At 35.0% G+C, this 17,974-nt stretch overlaps 1 protein-coding gene across 33 annotated transcripts in view; it reads right to left on the bottom strand.

Annotated features, from left to right (window-relative positions):
* Positions 1–17,974, bottom strand: part of MAGI2 (membrane associated guanylate kinase, WW and PDZ domain containing 2) — a 1,324,949-nt gene that overhangs the window by 554,486 nt on the left and 752,489 nt on the right. For all 33 annotated transcript variants that reach the window (XR_014816024.1, XR_014816026.1, XR_014816025.1 and 30 more), the window contains one exon: positions 17,693–17,812. Coding sequence is in view for 30 of the 33 variants with exons in the window: in XM_021102528.2 (XP_020958187.1) it covers positions 17,693–17,812 (120 nt within the window). In the remaining 3 variants the exon portion in view is untranslated. The remainder of the gene's footprint in view (positions 1–17,692; positions 17,813–17,974) is intronic.

Genomic DNA, 17,974 nt, shown 5'->3' with positions numbered 1-17,974 from the left:
CAGATCCTTAACCCACTGAGTGAGGCCAGGGATCAAACCCATGACCTCATGGTTCCTAGTTGGATTAGTTTCCACTGAGCCACAACGGGAATTCTGGAACTACAAAATTTAAACATAGGTAAGTTAATTGGAGTACGTATAGACTGAGTAGAAAAAAAATTAAGGCTAAATAACTTTGTGAGGCCAGGCAATAATGGTAAGCAAAGGTAAGTATTACAAAATAGCCAGAGTATAAGGAGATAGTTGAAACAGGAAGAGAGGGAAGAGGGTGAAAGAATGAGAGTGAGAGAGACAGAAGCTGACACAAAAAGACTTGATATATAGTATTTCATATATATAGTATTTCATATATATATATATGTATATATATAAAGTATTCCTGTCTTCACTATTTTCTCTTAAATGGTTTTCATTATGTGTTAGTTTTGAAATATTTTCTGAAATGTTATTTGTGCAAACATTCTCCAAAATGTTATACTCGTTTACTTCTGGTTTCTCTTTCACATCCAAGTTCAATTTATCTTTGCATATGATGGCCTCATTTTAACACAGATCTAAGTTTATAGTTGTTTGGATTTTATGGCATCCATAAACTTTTAAAATATAGCTAAAATTACTGCTCCATAAAATCTCCCCTTGTCTTGCAGTTTACACGCCCTTGTACTCTGCTTAACATACTCTGCCCAAAATTTCCTTGACATTTTCTGCTTTCTTTACATTTGTTTTTCACATATGTGGGTTATTTCTCTTATTAAAAAAAAAAAAAGATTTCACCATTTCTAATTTTAAACTTTTATTCTCTTCACCATCTTATCTTCATCATATTTGTAAAAGATTTCACAAATAAGAGTTCATTTATCTTTGACTTTCTGAACTTATTTCACTTAGCATAATGCCCTGAAGTCCCATCCATGTTGTTGTGAATGGCCAAGATTTTATTATTTTTATAACATCCGTGTGTGTGTGTGTGTGTGTGTGTGTGTGTGTGAATTTCTTTATCCATTCTTCCATTAATGAACATTGAGGTTGTGTCTATATATAATGGCTGTTGTAAATAACGGTGCAATGAACATGGGGGTGAAACATTAACATTTCAGTTAATGTTTTGTTTTCATCAGCTAAATACCCAGAAGTCCAATTGTTGGATCAATATAGTAGTTTTACTTTTAATTTTTGAGGAAACTCCATACTATTTTCCATAGAGGCTATAATTCCCACAAAGAGAGCACAGGAGTTCTCATTTCTATACATTTTTGCCAATGCCTGTTTATTTTTTGTCTTTTTGATAACAGCCATTCTAACAGGTGTGAGATTATATCTCAGGTGGTTTTGATTTGCATTTCCTGGTGATTAGTGATGTTGAGCATCTTTTTTATACCTGTTGGCCATCTGTGTGTCTTCTTCAGGAAAATGTTCAGATCTACACATTTTAATTTAATTTAATGTAATTTATTTGTTTATTTTGCTATTGAGTAGTATCAGTTCTTTATATATTTTGGATATTAGCCTCTTATCAGATAAATAATTTGAAAACATTTTTCTCCCATTTAGTAGGTTGCCTTTTTACTCTGTTGATGGTTTCCTTTGATGTGCAAGTTTTTAGGTTGACATTATCTCACTTTTTTCTGCTTTGTTGCCTGGGTTTTGGTGTCATTCATGAAAGATCAATGTCATAAAGCTTTCCCCTAGCTTTTCTTGTAACAGCTTTATGGTTTCAAGTCCTAGGTTTAATTCTTTAGTACATTTTGAGTTTTTTTTTTTTTTTTTGCATGTGTGTGTTTGTGTGTGTATAAAATGATGTCCAATTTCATTCTTTTGCCCATGGATATCCAATTTTTCCAGCACAATTTGTTGAAGAACTCATCCTTTAACCTTTGTATATTCTTGGCAACCTTCCTGAACATCAGTTAATTGCATATGTATAGATTTATTTATGGGCCATTTATTCAGTTCATGGGTTTACATGGTTGTCTTTATGTCAGTACCACGCTTTTGGATTCTTTTAATTTTTTAATGTATTTTTAATTCATTAAGTGTGATGTCACCAGCTTTGTTCTTTCTCACTATTGGTTTGGCTATTTGTGGTCTTTTATGGTTCCAAATGAACTACACAATTTTTTTTTCTATTTCTATAAAAAATGCTCTTGGGATTTTGATAGGACTTGTATTGAATCTGTAGATCACTTTGGGTACTATTGATGAAATCTTCCAATTTGTAAACATGGAATACATTTCCATTTGTTTGTATCTCCTTTAAATTTTTTTCATCAAGGTTCTGTAGTTTTTCCATATACTGGTCTTTTACTTCCTCAATTAAGCTTATTCCTAAGTACTTTATTCTTTTTGGTGCTATTATAAAGAATTTTTTTTCCTAATTAGGCATTACACTGGCTGAATACTTTCCCAGGGGAAGAGTAATCCTCCAAGCATAGACATCATGTCAAAGAATGCTGAAAGCAATTTCAATTTTGCCACTTACAAGCTGAGAGACTTCTTACAAGTTACTAAACATCTTTGAGCTTCAGATTCTTCCTTGTAAAAGGATTAAAATAATGCTTTCATGGAAAAAAATATTGTGAAAATTGCATATAGTGTATGTAAAGCATGAAGTCCAGTGTATTAGTCAGGGTTCTCTAAAGAAAGAACAAACAAGATATATAGGCTCCCAAACAAGGAACACTAAGGGGTAGGAGAAGATCGATGTCCCAACTCAGTCAAGCAGAGAGTAAATTCACCTTGTTCTTCTATTCAGACTCTCCCCATATTGAGTGATGCGCCCCATACTGGAGACTGGCATGTGCTTTACTGAATTCACCAATGCAAATGCTCATCTATTCTAGAAACAAACTTGCAGACGTATCTGTCAACAATGTTTAACTTGATATCTAGGCATCCCAAAAGCCCAGTCAAATTGGCACATGACCTAATCATCACATCTGGTATTGTTTTTGAACTTTTGATGTTGTAGTTATTTCAGTCCAAATGTTTGTCTATTTGTTTGCCCCCTACAGCCTTAAGAGAGAGATCTTAACCTGTGTTTGGCAATCCCAGAAACCATTTACCAACTTATTCAGTGTATTATTTCATCAGCCTGGCTATTAGATAGCATTTCTTTCTATAAGACCACACTCTTTGTCTCTTTATCTATTATTTGCCACAGTTCCACTTTTTAAGACTATGCAGAACAAGTCTCATTTTTCTATTACGTCCCACTCAACAGTCATTTAAATACAGTGCTCATGTTCTTCTAGAGCCCTCGCAGTAAAGGTCCCACACCAACTTCAGGATGGCCTTGCAATTTCTAGGCTTCAAATGCATACTTGAAGAAATAATTCTTGGCCACAGAATTACTAATAACTCTAAGCCACAGTGGTTGCCTACCATTGCCTTGTTTCCCCGGTGCACTGCAACCCTCCACTGGCTATCCTCCGTATTTTAGTACATATTTAGAACTTTTTTTTATCTTTTGTCTTGTTAGGGCCACACCATGGCATGTGGAGGTTCCCAGGCCAGGGGTCGAATCAGAGCTGTAGCTGCTGGTCTACACCACAGCCACAGCAACATGGGATCTGAGCCACGTCTGTGACCTACACCACAGCTCACACAATGCCGAATCCTTAACCCACTGAAGGAGGCCAGGTATTGAACCCACGTCCTCATGGATCCTTAGTCAGGTTTGTAAACCACTGAGCCATGACAGGAACTCTGAACGTTTTTTTTTTTTTTTTTTTTTTTTTTTTTTGTCTGTAAATGAGAGACATTCTGTTTCAGTATTCCTTATCAGAAAATGTAATAGGTATGGTAATTTGGTTTAGTTGACATCAAAGAAATCATATCTTTCTAGAACACACAGGTACAGCCTGGGATGCAAACAACTCCATCAGACAATCACCCAGTTTTGAACACTGCATTAGGATAGTTTTATTTAATTCCTTCAAGTGCACTGCCAACAATTCTTATACTTGAAAGTGAATTGCTAGCACAAAATGTTGTAATTGATTGTTTTAGGACTTGAATCCACCCTGTCTTCGCAAGGCCTGTTAAAGTCAGTTGTCTCTCTAGCAACTTGACAGTCCTCTGTCCCTAGTAGCTTCCCTTTATAACCCAAACTCTAGCTTCTCAACCTGCTGTCTCAAAATTTTCATGCTCATATTTAATGGCTTTTGTTACCTATGACAAGATCTAAATCAGTATTTTGTTATTTTGGGACAGCTATGATCTCTTTTCATCTACTCTTGGGAGTGTATCTCTGTTTTCCTATATGATTTTTACTTCTACTATTGTTTCTGAAAATTAGATGCCATGAGGGTGCATTTTTCATTAACAGGGGAGTTATGCAAAATTTAAATGAAACATATAAACAAAAATAATTTTCAAGTTACTGAAAACCCATATTGGAGGAATATAAACAATTCTATCCAATAATATGGATGTCCAATTCTGTAATAAGAAGTTATCAGAGTCTACCAAGGAGCAAGTGTGGTCTCAAATTATATATAATAGATTTAAATCATGAGAATTATAAGGATACCCAGGAATAGAAAATAATAAACAATAAGAATACATGGGCCGTGACTAGCTGAGGTGAGAATGAGTATTCACAGGGAATGGTTTAGAAGTGAAGTTAAAAAAAAATAAGAAAAAAATGAGTAAATGAAAATAAAGCAATCTCTCTTTTGGCTCATTCTCTCCACATACTCAGGGAAAAACATTTTAACTCCCTCCAGTAGCCTCCCTATTATTGCTAAGAAGTCCTGACTAGGTAAAAGAATAAGAATTTCAAGACAAAAGAATAATAAAAGAAGAAAATGTTATGTTTTCTAAATTACAGGTACAATATGATTTATTAAATGATAAAGAAAATAAGATAAAATATTAATTGAACTGATTCATTCAGAGTTCCCATCGTGGCTCAGTGGAAACAAATCTGACTAGTATCCATGAGGATGGAGGTTCGATCCCTGGCCTCACTCAGTGGGTTAAAGATCCAGTGTTGCCATGAGCTGTGGTATAGGTCGCAGATGTGGCTCAGTCCCCCATGGCTGTGGCTGTGGTGTAGGTCAGCAGCTACAACTCTGATTCGACCCTTAGCCTGGGAACTTCCATAGGTGCTGTGGGTGTGGCCCTAAAAAGATTAAAAAAAAAAAAGTATTCATTCCCTTCAGGCAAATAATAAGTATATCGGCCACATTTGTTAAGAGAGAAGATTCCAATATACCATTGGGTTTATTGAATAAATGAAAAAATGTGGTGAATTGGGATAAATTACATCAGTTTTTGGACATATAGCATGCCAAACCCATGTCAAACCATGCCACTTGTGTTTAAACAAAACTCTCATAAGCATGCCCATTTCTAAGACAGTGTTGATTCCTCACAGGACAGAGAAGTCATTTTAGTTAAATTTCTGCTCTATTCAACAACAAGCCATTGCCTTGTGGGAATATTTATAAATATTATCTTCATTATTTTTATTGTTGTTTCTTACAGTTATATAGGTTTTTAAAAAGGATTGAAACTTAAGAACCAAAACCAAGAAATAAAACCATTTGAAGTATAAAATGTAGCATATACCAAAAGGGGGAGACTTTTAGGATATAAAGTGTTCTCAGTTTTTAGGAGAAATTCAGGGGTTAAAAAAGCAAGAATGCAGAAAGAGAATAATGCCAGTGGGCTTTTAGTAGGAAAAAAACACACTTGAAAGATAAGTAAAAAGAAAATCTAAATTGTGAGGGAATAAAAATATGACAGAAATTAAATAGTAAAAGAAAAACAAGCAATAAGAGTACTAAAATGAAGGTTAGTGCAAAGGCAAGACCAAGAACGTGAAGGAAAAATGTGATAACCTATGTTTCAAGAAAGCTACCCAGTATAAAATAGCTTTAACATCTGACTAATATGTTTTGCTTCTAAGATGAATATATATAATCATTTCTGAAGGTGAATCTTTCATGCAAATAAACCAAGATAATGATGTGTTATTTCCTCCACAATTCTAAATATAGGTTTTGAGAAAGTGGCCTGTAGCTATCAACCCTTAAGACTCTTGGAGGACAGGTGAGTGTCTCAAAAAGTGAAAAAAAAAAAAAAATCTACAAGCTAGTGTGTTAAAATTTTAAAAAGGTATAATGATTGGGTAACAAGGACCTACTGTATAGCACAGGGTAACCTACTCAATGCTGTGTGATAACCCATATGAGAAAATAGTCTATAAAATATATATGTATAACTGATTTACTTTGCTGTACAACTGAAAGTAACACAACTTTGTAAGTCAACTATACTTCAATAAAATTTATTTAAAAAAAAGAATAGATGAACTTGTAGCTCTGCATTGTATTAATACATTCATTTTAACAATTTGTGAATGCACTAATAGTTTTATATATCTATTTTAAATTTTACATACTCAAAAAATGACAGACATTACTGGAGCCATATTATTTCCAATTTCATTATGACTTAGTCATTTTTCTTAAGTATATTTACATATGTTTAGGATGTTTGGGTCATAAGAACTCCAGGTCTGTTTGCATTTATAGAATGTATTCATAAATTAATGAACAATAATTTAATCAAGTGTTAACCTAAATACAAATATGAGTGCATATTAAAAATTGCTTCTAGACAGAAGATAGTTAAAATAGTTCATACCAAGAGATGCATTACCTTTCCTTGGCATTTTCAGGGAGAGTGATACTCTATTTAGGGGAATATTCTATCTCTTCCCCTTTAGAAGTTCAAACTTTTAAATTTTAATCACCTTTGAAAGAAATCTTTCTCAAATAGTACCTTTCTGAATATAACTTAACCTTTTCTGGATAGCTCAGGGTCATTATTAGGAAAATCAATAGCTGTGCTGGACTGCAGTACTGTGCTGTCCTCTGGGAGACTGATGAGTGCTCCCACGATAACAAATGACTCTAGAAGACACTGCTTTTTAAAATTTCTTCTGTACATTTTTCATATTTTTTCTTGTCCTCAATCACTGTCAGGCTGTCGGTGTGCCTGCTTCTAGGATTCTCCATTCTCTCCTTTCCCTCCCTTACATAAACAACTGCATGTATTTTCTTCTAATTTGCTGCTACATTTTACCATAAATAAGGCTCTTACTAAATTGAAGGAAGTTATGGGAGGAGAAAATAAAATTACAAATCTGCATATATTATCTGAAAATGAATATTCTTGCACATACTTGAAGGTAGAAATGATAGGAAATGCCCTTGCTGCAATGGGTTATATGTCACTCCAAGTATAATAATATTTGCTTCATCTCCAGGGAAACCAGATGGCTACATCAGATTTTTCTCTGGAAGTTTTATGGAAATAATTTACTTAAATAATTTTATGGGCTAGCCCAAAGGGAACAGATCCTTTTGGGAAATAGCACCCTGCAATATCAGGTCACAGTGCCAAAGGAAAGCTTTCCCTAGCCAAATGCACGTCCTCTGCTGTAATATCCTCAGATACACTGTGGAGGTAGGGAAGAAAAAGAAAACTCATTGGAAAAGTTTATCAAGTCTTTACCTTTTATTTACCCATCATCATAAGGTCCGTTTTAGTTTGAGCTTCCTATATATATCATTTAAAACTTTTTTGTTTATTGACTCTTTATGTTGTGTTAAACATTTGGGTTACCATCAGTATTCAAGTTTATAAGAATTTCAAATTTATCATTTTACCCATTCACTGCATAGTGAAAAGATTCAACATTCCACACATTAGCAGAAAATTTAAAGGCAACGTGTGTGTGTGTGTGTGTGTGTGTGTGTGAGAGAGAGAGAGAGAGTGACAGAGAGAGAGAAGAATGAGGTGGAAGTAGAAATCTTCTTAGATGTATATAATTAACAATTGAATAAAATTTTACTTTCATTAAGTCTCCTAAGAATAAAAGAATAATAAACTCATGCTTCCTTATAGTTTATTGTAAGCCAGACAGAAAATGTTAGTGAAATATCTAAAAAATTCCAAGTACCATATGCCCACGTTAATTAGAATGCCTTTAATTTTTTTAAATCATGAGAACACACATATGAGTTCCGTCGTTTTGAAATAACTTTCTGAATTTGCATATTTTTTCCAATATATCTCAGGACCTTTCTGTCTCCCTTACAGGTTTGGCTTCATTACTTCTGTTTTCCAGCTTTCCACTAACTTTCTGCACGAGTGGTAGAGAAATCAAGACAGTCTTCATAAAACTTTTGGAAAAAAATAAAGAAAGCATGAATAAAGCCAGTGGTTATAAGACATGGTAATTATCATTACCTTTAGAAGTATTTACATGATACAATTAACAGAAATTGGGTAGGGATACTGTTGTGTTGACCAAGTTTACTAGGCTTTGAGTTTTAATAATCTGACACAAACTCAGTTACTACAGTGAAAACCAGACTATAAGTAACAGACGTAGCAAGATAAATATTCTGGAGAAAGTGCTATAGTTTGTAGGGTAGTGAGAGATAAACAGATGTGGGACTCATGAGGTCAATCATAAGAATTAAGACAATAATAGTGCCTTTGGAATGGATTAGCAATGAGATCCTGCTGTGTAGTACTGGGAACCATGTCTGGTCACCTATGATAGAGCATGATAATGTGACAAAAAAGAATGTATACATGTATGTATACATGGGTATACATGGGTCACCATGCTGTACAGTAGAAAATTGATAGAACACTGTAAACCAGCTATAATGGGAAAAAAATAAAAATCATTATAGAAAGGCAAAAAAAAAAAAGAATTAAGACAAGAAAAAAATGATTACAATTATGATACAAGGTTAATCTAAGATAAGATTCAAAGCCAAACTGATTCTGCAGCTCCAAACTACTGACCTAAGAGCGTTTTGAATTAGAGAGTGGATGTATCCCAGGGGTTCAGATCAATCTGAACTTCTGTGTAGAGATTAAGGAGTTCCCATTATTTGGTTTGAGGAAGGAACCAAAGCACTGACTCAACTCATATTCGTTGAGTGCTTCCTAGGTGCCAGAAACTAAGGTAAAGAATTTGGAGTAATCCAAACAATTATCTGACCTTTTGAAGTTTACATTGGAGCATACGGATCTTGACAATAATCAAATAAACAAAGGGACAGAGAATATATTTTCGGTTATAGTCAGTACAAGGAAGAAAAGCAGAGGAACGGGATGGAGAATGTCAGCAGGTGTTATTTTGAATAAGGTTGTTAGGAAAGAGTTTTCTGAAGACTCTTAGATGAATATCTTGTAAGAAAAAGGAACATGTGTTTATTTGGAAGACAGGTAGTCTAGGAAAATGAAATGACAAAGATTCCAGGTGGGTGAGAATGTGCTTGTCCTGTTTGAGGAACAGAAAAAAGGCCAGCATAGCTAACATAAATATGATGAAGATAGTAAAACTTTACATTTTGTTGTGACTAATAAGTAATATCAATATGTGTTTTTACTAGTCTTTAAAATTAATATTTTTAAAGTCTTTAAGAATTAACTTGTATAGAAACAGTCCCATGCAAACAAGATAATGTTGACCACTTGATCCTAATTTTATCTGGTTGTTATACACATACATATAAAGCCTATCTATAACTGATCTAAGAGAGCTGATTATCATATAAGGAGGATCTGACTACTTGAGCAAAATAAATTTTAACCTGTTATGAATAATTTTATATAATTGCCAGAGTTTCCAAGTCTGCAATAAAGAAGAACTTTCAGATGTTAGGATCCTTCTACAGCATGATTGTTTCTAAACACAGGGATGACAGGGTATTTTTGAGCACTGTTACTTCAGTCACAGTTTAACTAATTCTTAGTCGAAGCACTCAATATATACAATCTACTTGGCAGAATAATCAATGGAAGCCTCAAAGTTTCAGATACTGTTTTTGTGAACAGTCTGAATGAAAGTTGCAGTTTATAAAAACAACTCATAAAACCATCTACATATAGTGTAACTTTGTTGGAGACTGAGATCAATCTGTTCTGAAACAAAGTATTTAGTAATAAAAATTAGGGCACAGCTTTCTTATTTTTGATGGTTTCTATTCCCCCGAGGGAAATAAGAGAACTGTAGTTAATTAGATTGTAGACTCTGCTGTCTCTCAGATCAGGAGTATGGGAGATATAATGAAAGAATGTCTCATGAAGTTTTATTTTTCAGATTTGACATTCAAATAGAAAAATGACTTTTGTGGAGTAGAATGTTAGGTTATAGTTTTCAAATAATTAACGTGTAAAACAAGTTCCTGAAAAAAGTTTGACAGGAAGGGGACATTAGGGCATCACTGAGAATAACTGGAGTAAATAACACTTCTCCTTTAGAAAAGTTTCTGGAGTTCCCATTGTGGCTCAGCAATAACAAGCAAATTAGTATCCATGAAGATGTGGGTTTGATCACTGGCCTCGCTCAGTGGGTTAAGTGGCTTTCTGTGAGCCGTGGTGTAGGTTGCAGATGTGGCTCAGACCCCATGATGCTGTGGCTGTGGCTGTGGCATAGGCCAGCAGCTGCAGCTCCAATTAGACCCCTAGGCTGGGAACTTCCATATGCCACACATGAGGCCCTAAGAATGAATGGACAAATTAAATAAATAAATAAATTCTATATGTCTAATCCAAGATTAATGGCAGGAGCTATTGATCATTGCTATGTTGATGTTATTTTAGAGAAGCATGAACTCTCAAGTAGAAGACCGTTGGAATCAACTTGACCAAGAATTGATCCTGTGGAATGAGTAAATTTACTGGCTTTTAGTTATGGAATCCTAAGATTGAGTAAACATCTTTCAATATATATTCATAGATGCGGCAATACACATACAAACATTATGAAATATTTATTATCAATATTTTTGGACATACCCATAGTATGCAAAAGTCCTAGAGCCAGGGATCAAACCTGTGCCACAGCAGTCCTGAGCCACAGCAGTGAAAACACTGGATTCTTAACCTGCTATGCCACAGGGAACTCCTATTATCAATATTTTTATCATTTTTTGTCCCCTCGGGGGAGGGGGAGAACTCAGGTGTTCTGAAAATATTAAGCCAATCAGCAAAGGCAAGCAAGTTATGCTCATCGAAGCAGTAGAGAAAAATATATAAAAAAAGAAAATTAAAGTCATGCATTTTTTCCTTCCTACCAAATGAGAGGCATGATATTTATTTCATATAGTGTCTCGATTTTTTTTCAGATAAAAGCTTATGAAGCATGGACAAAGGAGTTAGAAAATCATTGTAACTAAAGATATAAGCTTGAGGGAAATTAAGTAATCCCTGAATATTACCATTTTGGAACCTCTGTCTTTACTTAATATTATTACATGTTGTAAGTAACTCAAAGAAGTGAATCTTATACCCATGAATATTGACTTTTTATTTTATTTATTTATTTATTTATTTATTTATTTAGTCTTTTTTTGCTATTTCTTGGGCCGTTCCCGCGGCATATGGAGGTTCCCAGGCTAGGGGTCTAATTGGAGCTGTAGCCACAGGCCTACGCCAGTGCCACAGCAACGCGGGATCAGAGCCACGTCTGCAACCTACACCACAGCTCACGGCAACGAAGGATCGTTAACCTACTGAGCAAGGGCAGGGACCGAACCCGCAACCTCACGGTTCCTAGTCGGATTCGCTAACCACTGTGCCATGACAGGAACTCCCAATATTGACTTTATTTTAAGGATATACTCCAAAAAAGCTTGGCTCTGTTCCTTTCATCTACACTGGACAAAAAAACTATAGAACTAATAGTAAACTTGTTAATATTGTACTTTAGATAATAGCAAATGAGCCATTTCATTTTCCTTGACTTCATTCGTTAATTTATATAATATTAAATTAGTTAATTAATTGCTTGGTTTGTTCCTTCCAGTCTCTTTTGGGAGAAAAGAGTACTTAGAAATAGGCAATGGCATTACATATTTTAGAACAGGCTAGGCTTACAAAAATCCAAAACCAAAAGAGAATTTTGTCACATTTTAATGCACAGCAACACTTCCAGTCTTAGTGCCTTGCACAGGAGCAAATCAGCATGCAAAAATCATACACTGTCTGTCAATAGCTCTGAACACAAATTGAATAACTTACAAAAAAATTTCTGGCATTTTAAGATCTCAAAGGGGTGTGAAACTTCACTAAATGTGTGTGTGTGCGTGTGTGCGCGCGTGTGTTTTTCCTACTGGTCAAAAAAATATTTAGTGAGCTTTATGTGTAAATGTTCAGTGTTCCCAAAATGAACACCCAGATGCAGGGCTTGGAATCTTCCACAATAGGAAAATTGCCAAAAGAAAGAAAAAGAAGCAAATATCAAAAGAAAAAATATGTTATAATCTGGATATGTAGTAACAGCTGGACCCTTTCAACTGTAAGCTCCAAGAGTCTACTGTTGTTGTGGAGGTTATTACTTACACAGTAACATTTTTTTCTCTTGTAATAGAGTATAAGGGAAATTAAAAAAAAAAAGGAATTATCTCTTTTTTTGGTCTCCCAGAATGAAAACAATCTTAGCATCAATTTAAGCATTGATCTGCCCTTCAGGAAATATTTACATTTCATTGGATAGAAACGTGGACTGATAGAATAGTTTTATTTTCTATATAAAATCATTATAGTACCAATAATGATTTTTTTCTTTGGACTGAGTATCTCTTTGTCACTAATGCTATCTCGATTGGAAATAGAGATTTAAAATTTCAATAATAAATGCACCAGGGTCACACTATAAAGGTGGATATTGGTTTTAGTTGGTAAAATTAAATGGATTTATGTAAAATTTGTTGTATCTCTTCTTATTATCATAGGAGTGATTGGCGTATTTTCCTAGGATAGTATGTGTACTCAATACTTAATTTTTTTTTTTTTTTTTTTTGTCTTTTTTGCTATTTCTTTGGGCCGCTCCCGCGGCATATGGAGGTTCCCAGGCTAGGGGTCCAATCGGAGCTGTACCCACCGGCCTACACCAGAGCCACAGCAACGCGGGATCCGAGCCGCGTCTGCAACCTACACCACAGCTCGCGGCAACGCCGGATCGTTAACCCACTGAGCAAGCGCAGGGATCAAACCCGCAACCTCATGGTTCCTAGTCGGATTCGTTAACCACTGCGCCACGACGGGAACTCCAATACTTAATTTTTTTATAGGATTTTATGTGTCACACCAGGAAGAACAGCAATCATATATACAGATATGAGAAAACTTGAATTCCATATATGTTAGGGTCCATGATTAGGAGAAAACACTGCATTAAGGTGAAGGTGAATGACATATTTGCACTATATTCTTTCAGATGCCCTAATAACCTGATAGTTTTGATTTGGTCCTCCAAAAACACTCAATATTACAACTGAGCTTATGCCCATTTAAAGAAAACATTTAACTTTAAGATACATTATTTCTTCAGTAGATAGAAAAATAGCTTTATTTCAATTTAAAAGCAAAAGAGCAAAGTATGATAGCGAATGTTATAATAGAACTGTTGCTCTGGATCATGACTGTAGTTGATCTCAATAGATAAATAAAATGAAAGTCCACGATCAGCTCAGGGGACAAGGATTTAGTTAACGATGACATTCTGAACACAGGTCAGGGCAGTAAACTGGTGTAAGTGGTCAGTGAAACCATGACTGTATTATTCCAGACAACCGGAAGAAGTAGGTCAGGCAGGATTCTCTGATTTAGATCCCTGGGTAATTCAGCACTTTGGACAGTTCCCAGGGGGTACTGCTTTCTTACATGTACTTAAATAGAATATTTAACCTTTAGATTGGCAGACCTTCTTATTTAATTATACCTCTCTGGGGTCTCACTTATACCTGCATGTGACCTTAATCCCAAAGGAATCCTTATTTCCTTCCATCCAGAGAGCTCAGAGGTTTGTGCTTCACATGAAGCCTCTACCTTCATTCAGTCCTGACATAAAGGTTCATGGTACTATTTTTTTTTACTTGACGTTATGTCAGGTTTGCCACTAGGCCTTGCTTTATTAACTTGATTTTAAACCTGACTGAATGTGAAAAGATGAAGATGTGATCACTCAGGTCATGGTAAAGTCTTTACCAACAACTTATGGTCCATTAGCACCATGTCCTCTGGGCCATTTACATGCAACACCATTCAAAACTGAAGGGAGGTTCCCATTCCAAGTGAGGGGTTGGTGATACAGAAGAAGAATTTAAGAACCTTCTCAAATTCTGCCTAGAGCCATGTAGTCTAACTATAGATTAAGGCCTTCTTTGCAGCCTCTGCTAATAACAGAATTGTTCTTCTGGAGGAAGGACTTTGAGACAATTTTTAAAAGACAGAACGGGGAGTTCCCGTCGTGGCACAGCAGAAACGAATCTGACTAGGAACCATGAGGTTGCGGATTTGATCCCTGGCCTTGCTCAGTTAAGGATTTGGTGTTGCCCTGAGCTGTGGTGCAGGTCTGAGATGTGGCTCGGATCTGGCATGGCTGTGGTTATGGCTGTGGCCTAGGCCCAGCGGCTACAGCTCCATTTGGACCCCTAGCGTGGGAACCTCCATATGCCATGGGTGCAGCCCTAAAAAGACAAAAAGACCGAAAAAAATAAAATATAATAAAAATAAATAAATTTAAAAAGTAAAAGACAGAACCGCAATTCAGGACAGTCTATCTCATTTCTAATTAAATGACAAATTTCATTTTAGCTACATTTATTCACCAACATTAAAATGAGAATTACTGACAATGCGACAAAAGTATATACATACAAGAAATGCTTAAAAGAATATATTCTTCCTCATAACTACTTTTCAGGTGTGTGTTTCCTGTTCTGAAACAGAGAGGTGGGGGTGAAAGACAGGAGCATCATAAGACTGGTTTTCTCAATGATAAGAAGCTTAACTAGACATTTTGTAGAGAATTTCCTTGATCTCTGCTAATAAAAAATGCGTGGGTTCCCAGTCCCTTACAAGAATGCACCAAGTTGAGAAGCATTAATGAGCAGGAAGAAACAGGGGCTATCTCCCTGAATTCAGTTGCATTAGAAGTCTTGCTGTTCTGGTTTGTGGGTAGGAATCAGTCTTAAGGACCCCACCCTCACATGGTTAATAGGTCTGTGACCTTAATGCTGAGAGGAACTCTTTTTTTTTTTTTTTTTAATTTCTTTAGTGGATTCACAGATATCAGAGCTCAAAGCTCTAAAGAGTTCTAAAGAAAGACATAAGAATGGTCTAGCAGGGAGGAAGAAAGGGAACAGTGGCCCAAACACTGCAGAAGGGAGAACATATAAAAGAGAAACTGGCATTTTATTAAAAAAAAAAACTTTATGAGAGAATGATATCATTAAAGTCTGACAAATATAAAAGCGCTCTGGTCTTTATGTAGTTGAGTTGTACATAATTGTTACTCTATGTTCTGAAAGCACCGACAGCAAAAAAGGCATTCCCTAAATTTCCTTGACAAATAACACAAATAACTCAGGTAGCTCTGAACCTAGAGCTTGTGATCAATCCTAAAGAAATAGCAGTGGTTTTTAATGCCAATTCTACTGGTTCCTCAGCTGTAACTGTAGGAGAATCTGAAGATCCTGAGATTAGAGAATGCTCCCTAGGTGTCCACCCAGATGGCTATGTGACCTGTGAAAAGAGCTTCTCATGCAACCAAGTACATAATGGTACCAATTCCCCAGAGTCCTATGTGTAAATCAACATTATTATCCAATAATCTGCTCTATACTCACTGGAGCAACTAACAATTTGGCACTAACTTAGCAAACTGCACTCTTGGTGCTGAAAAAATAAAGAATATTCAGAGCAACCGACACTGGCTCAAGAAATTTGGTTATGTTCATATGGTTTCAGGATATTTCCTTCAAAATTTAACTAAAACTTAAAATTTAAGATAGGCTATATTTTAACATAGTGATATTAAACTTCCTGACATCTAGTTTATTATGAGAATATGGGAAATTTAATATGAATATTTGGTTTATTTTTTTCATCTTCTATACAGCAAATACAATCTTTATTTTCAAAAACAAAAAGAAAAGGCCATACTGTTAATCATATTACTCTTGGAATGCCCATGTATATTAATCCATTGGTTCTTTACTGCATAAACCTGGTATTTAAATAAGGTATCTAAATACAAGATTATTATTATTGGCAGACATGAAAACTAATGGATGTCACTAAACAATGCTGCAAAGCCCATAGGAAAATATTCTATAGAACTTATTTTTAATGTACTCTGACATCTTTGATATAATCATTTTCTATGATTTATATAGCTATTTTTCATACATAATTTAAAGTAGCTTATGTGATTAACACAATTTTTTATTTAAGTACTATGTATGAAATAAACACAGATATAATATATAGCACAGGGAATTATAGCCATTTTCTTGCAATAACTTTTAATGGAGTATAATCTGTAAAAATACTGAGTCACTATGCTGTGTACCTGAAACTAATACAATATTATAAATCAAATACTCTTTAATAAAAAAATAAATTAATATAATATTTTCAATAGATCTCCACTATCATTCATTTTTGACAATAATAAGAAGAAACAACACTCATGTATCAAACCATTTCCCCACCCTGGGCATTTTTGCCTATTTCCTATGAATGTGGCAATAAGCAACAAAATATCTGAGCTATAACTTGGGTGTGTGTCTCAGCCTAAATTGCCTTAAGAGGGTGAAGTGAAAGGAGATTTTAATACCTGTGACAACTGAAAACTACTGCGTTTTTATAAACAATAGACTACTGGACATCTACAAGTAAATGAAGGAGAAATGGAGGGCCAAAATGTATACAAACCCAGTTTAGCTGCTATTTGATGGGCTAGTAGCACAGAATATATTACAAGTTGTGTTTTTAATATCACTCGTTATTAATTGTGGTTCAGTAAAACTAGATTCATCTTTGGACTTAATACATATAAATACAGTTTACACATGTAATAACTGATGTAGAAATTAAAGCATTATTTTCTACTATTTTTAGTTGTATTATTTTAAAATGTCATCATATATACACAGATGTATTTTTTCATTAGACGTAAACTGCATGCATGTAGATATAATTTAAATATATAAATGTGATCATGTTATTTATTTGTATTTTTTAATGTTGTATTCTTCTTTTACAGTTAAGATAACTGAGGTCCAGAGATACTACATGGGTAGATACCCATGGATAGGTAGTAAAGCCAGACTTGGAATTGAGGCAGATTCTGGCTTAGGTTATAGTGCTCTTTCCACTGAAACATACTTCCTACATTCAAGGTTTTAGCTCATAGGTTCAGATTTGACACAGGTACACAAGGAGAGCTTTGGACTTTAACCACCAATTGTATTTCCTTACACCATCATTTTGAAAGAGAGGTGAGTGAAGGCAAGTCAAGTGAAAGAACTTGAGAAAACCATACAGAGGTAATAACAGGGCTGGAACTCAAGCCCTGTGCTCTTTTAAACGCTACCTAGAAATGAAGATAATTTATTTGGAAGATCAGAGCTTAGCTTCTGGAGGTAATCACAAGGATACTTCAGTGGGTATATATACATACATTTCTTTTGGCGTCTTAAGAGTAGGATTAACCCAGATGTATTTTACATTTTCTTTAGGAAATATGCTTCTACAGTGACCTTATTAAAGCTCTCAAACCAAATAATAATGCACTGGTAAGCTGGTATTCCAGTGTATTTCACTCAAAGGAGAAAAATAAATTCAGCAGTAGAGCTGTGCTTACCTTCATAAGTTCCACTTTCTAGAAGAGCACCACTTTTCTCCAATTCCATAAAATCTTCAACAGTGATGAAAATATAGTCCACTCCAGGGACCTCACCCTCCTTATGTGGCCTTGTGGTGCCTGAATAAGGAAAATTAAAAACAAAACAAAGACTCTAAGTGATTTGTTGCTGAACTTTAGAAATACCACCATACTTCTGAATTTTCAGTAACACTTGTTTGTACATCCTGTGAGCTGGCAGTTTGCATTTGTCCTTCTGTTTGTTTGGAAACAGAAAATAGC

This window comes from Sus scrofa, chromosome 9 (genome assembly GCF_054392235.1).
Source record: "Sus scrofa isolate SSC_HxYL_T2T_F1_AM1 chromosome 9, Sscrofa_HxYL_maternal_Yorkshire_Landrace_v2.0, whole genome shotgun sequence".
Classification (NCBI taxonomy): domain Eukaryota; kingdom Metazoa; phylum Chordata; class Mammalia; order Artiodactyla; family Suidae; genus Sus; species Sus scrofa.
Note: the sequence above shows the minus strand (reverse complement) of the source record. Positions and strands in the feature narration are given on the sequence as shown.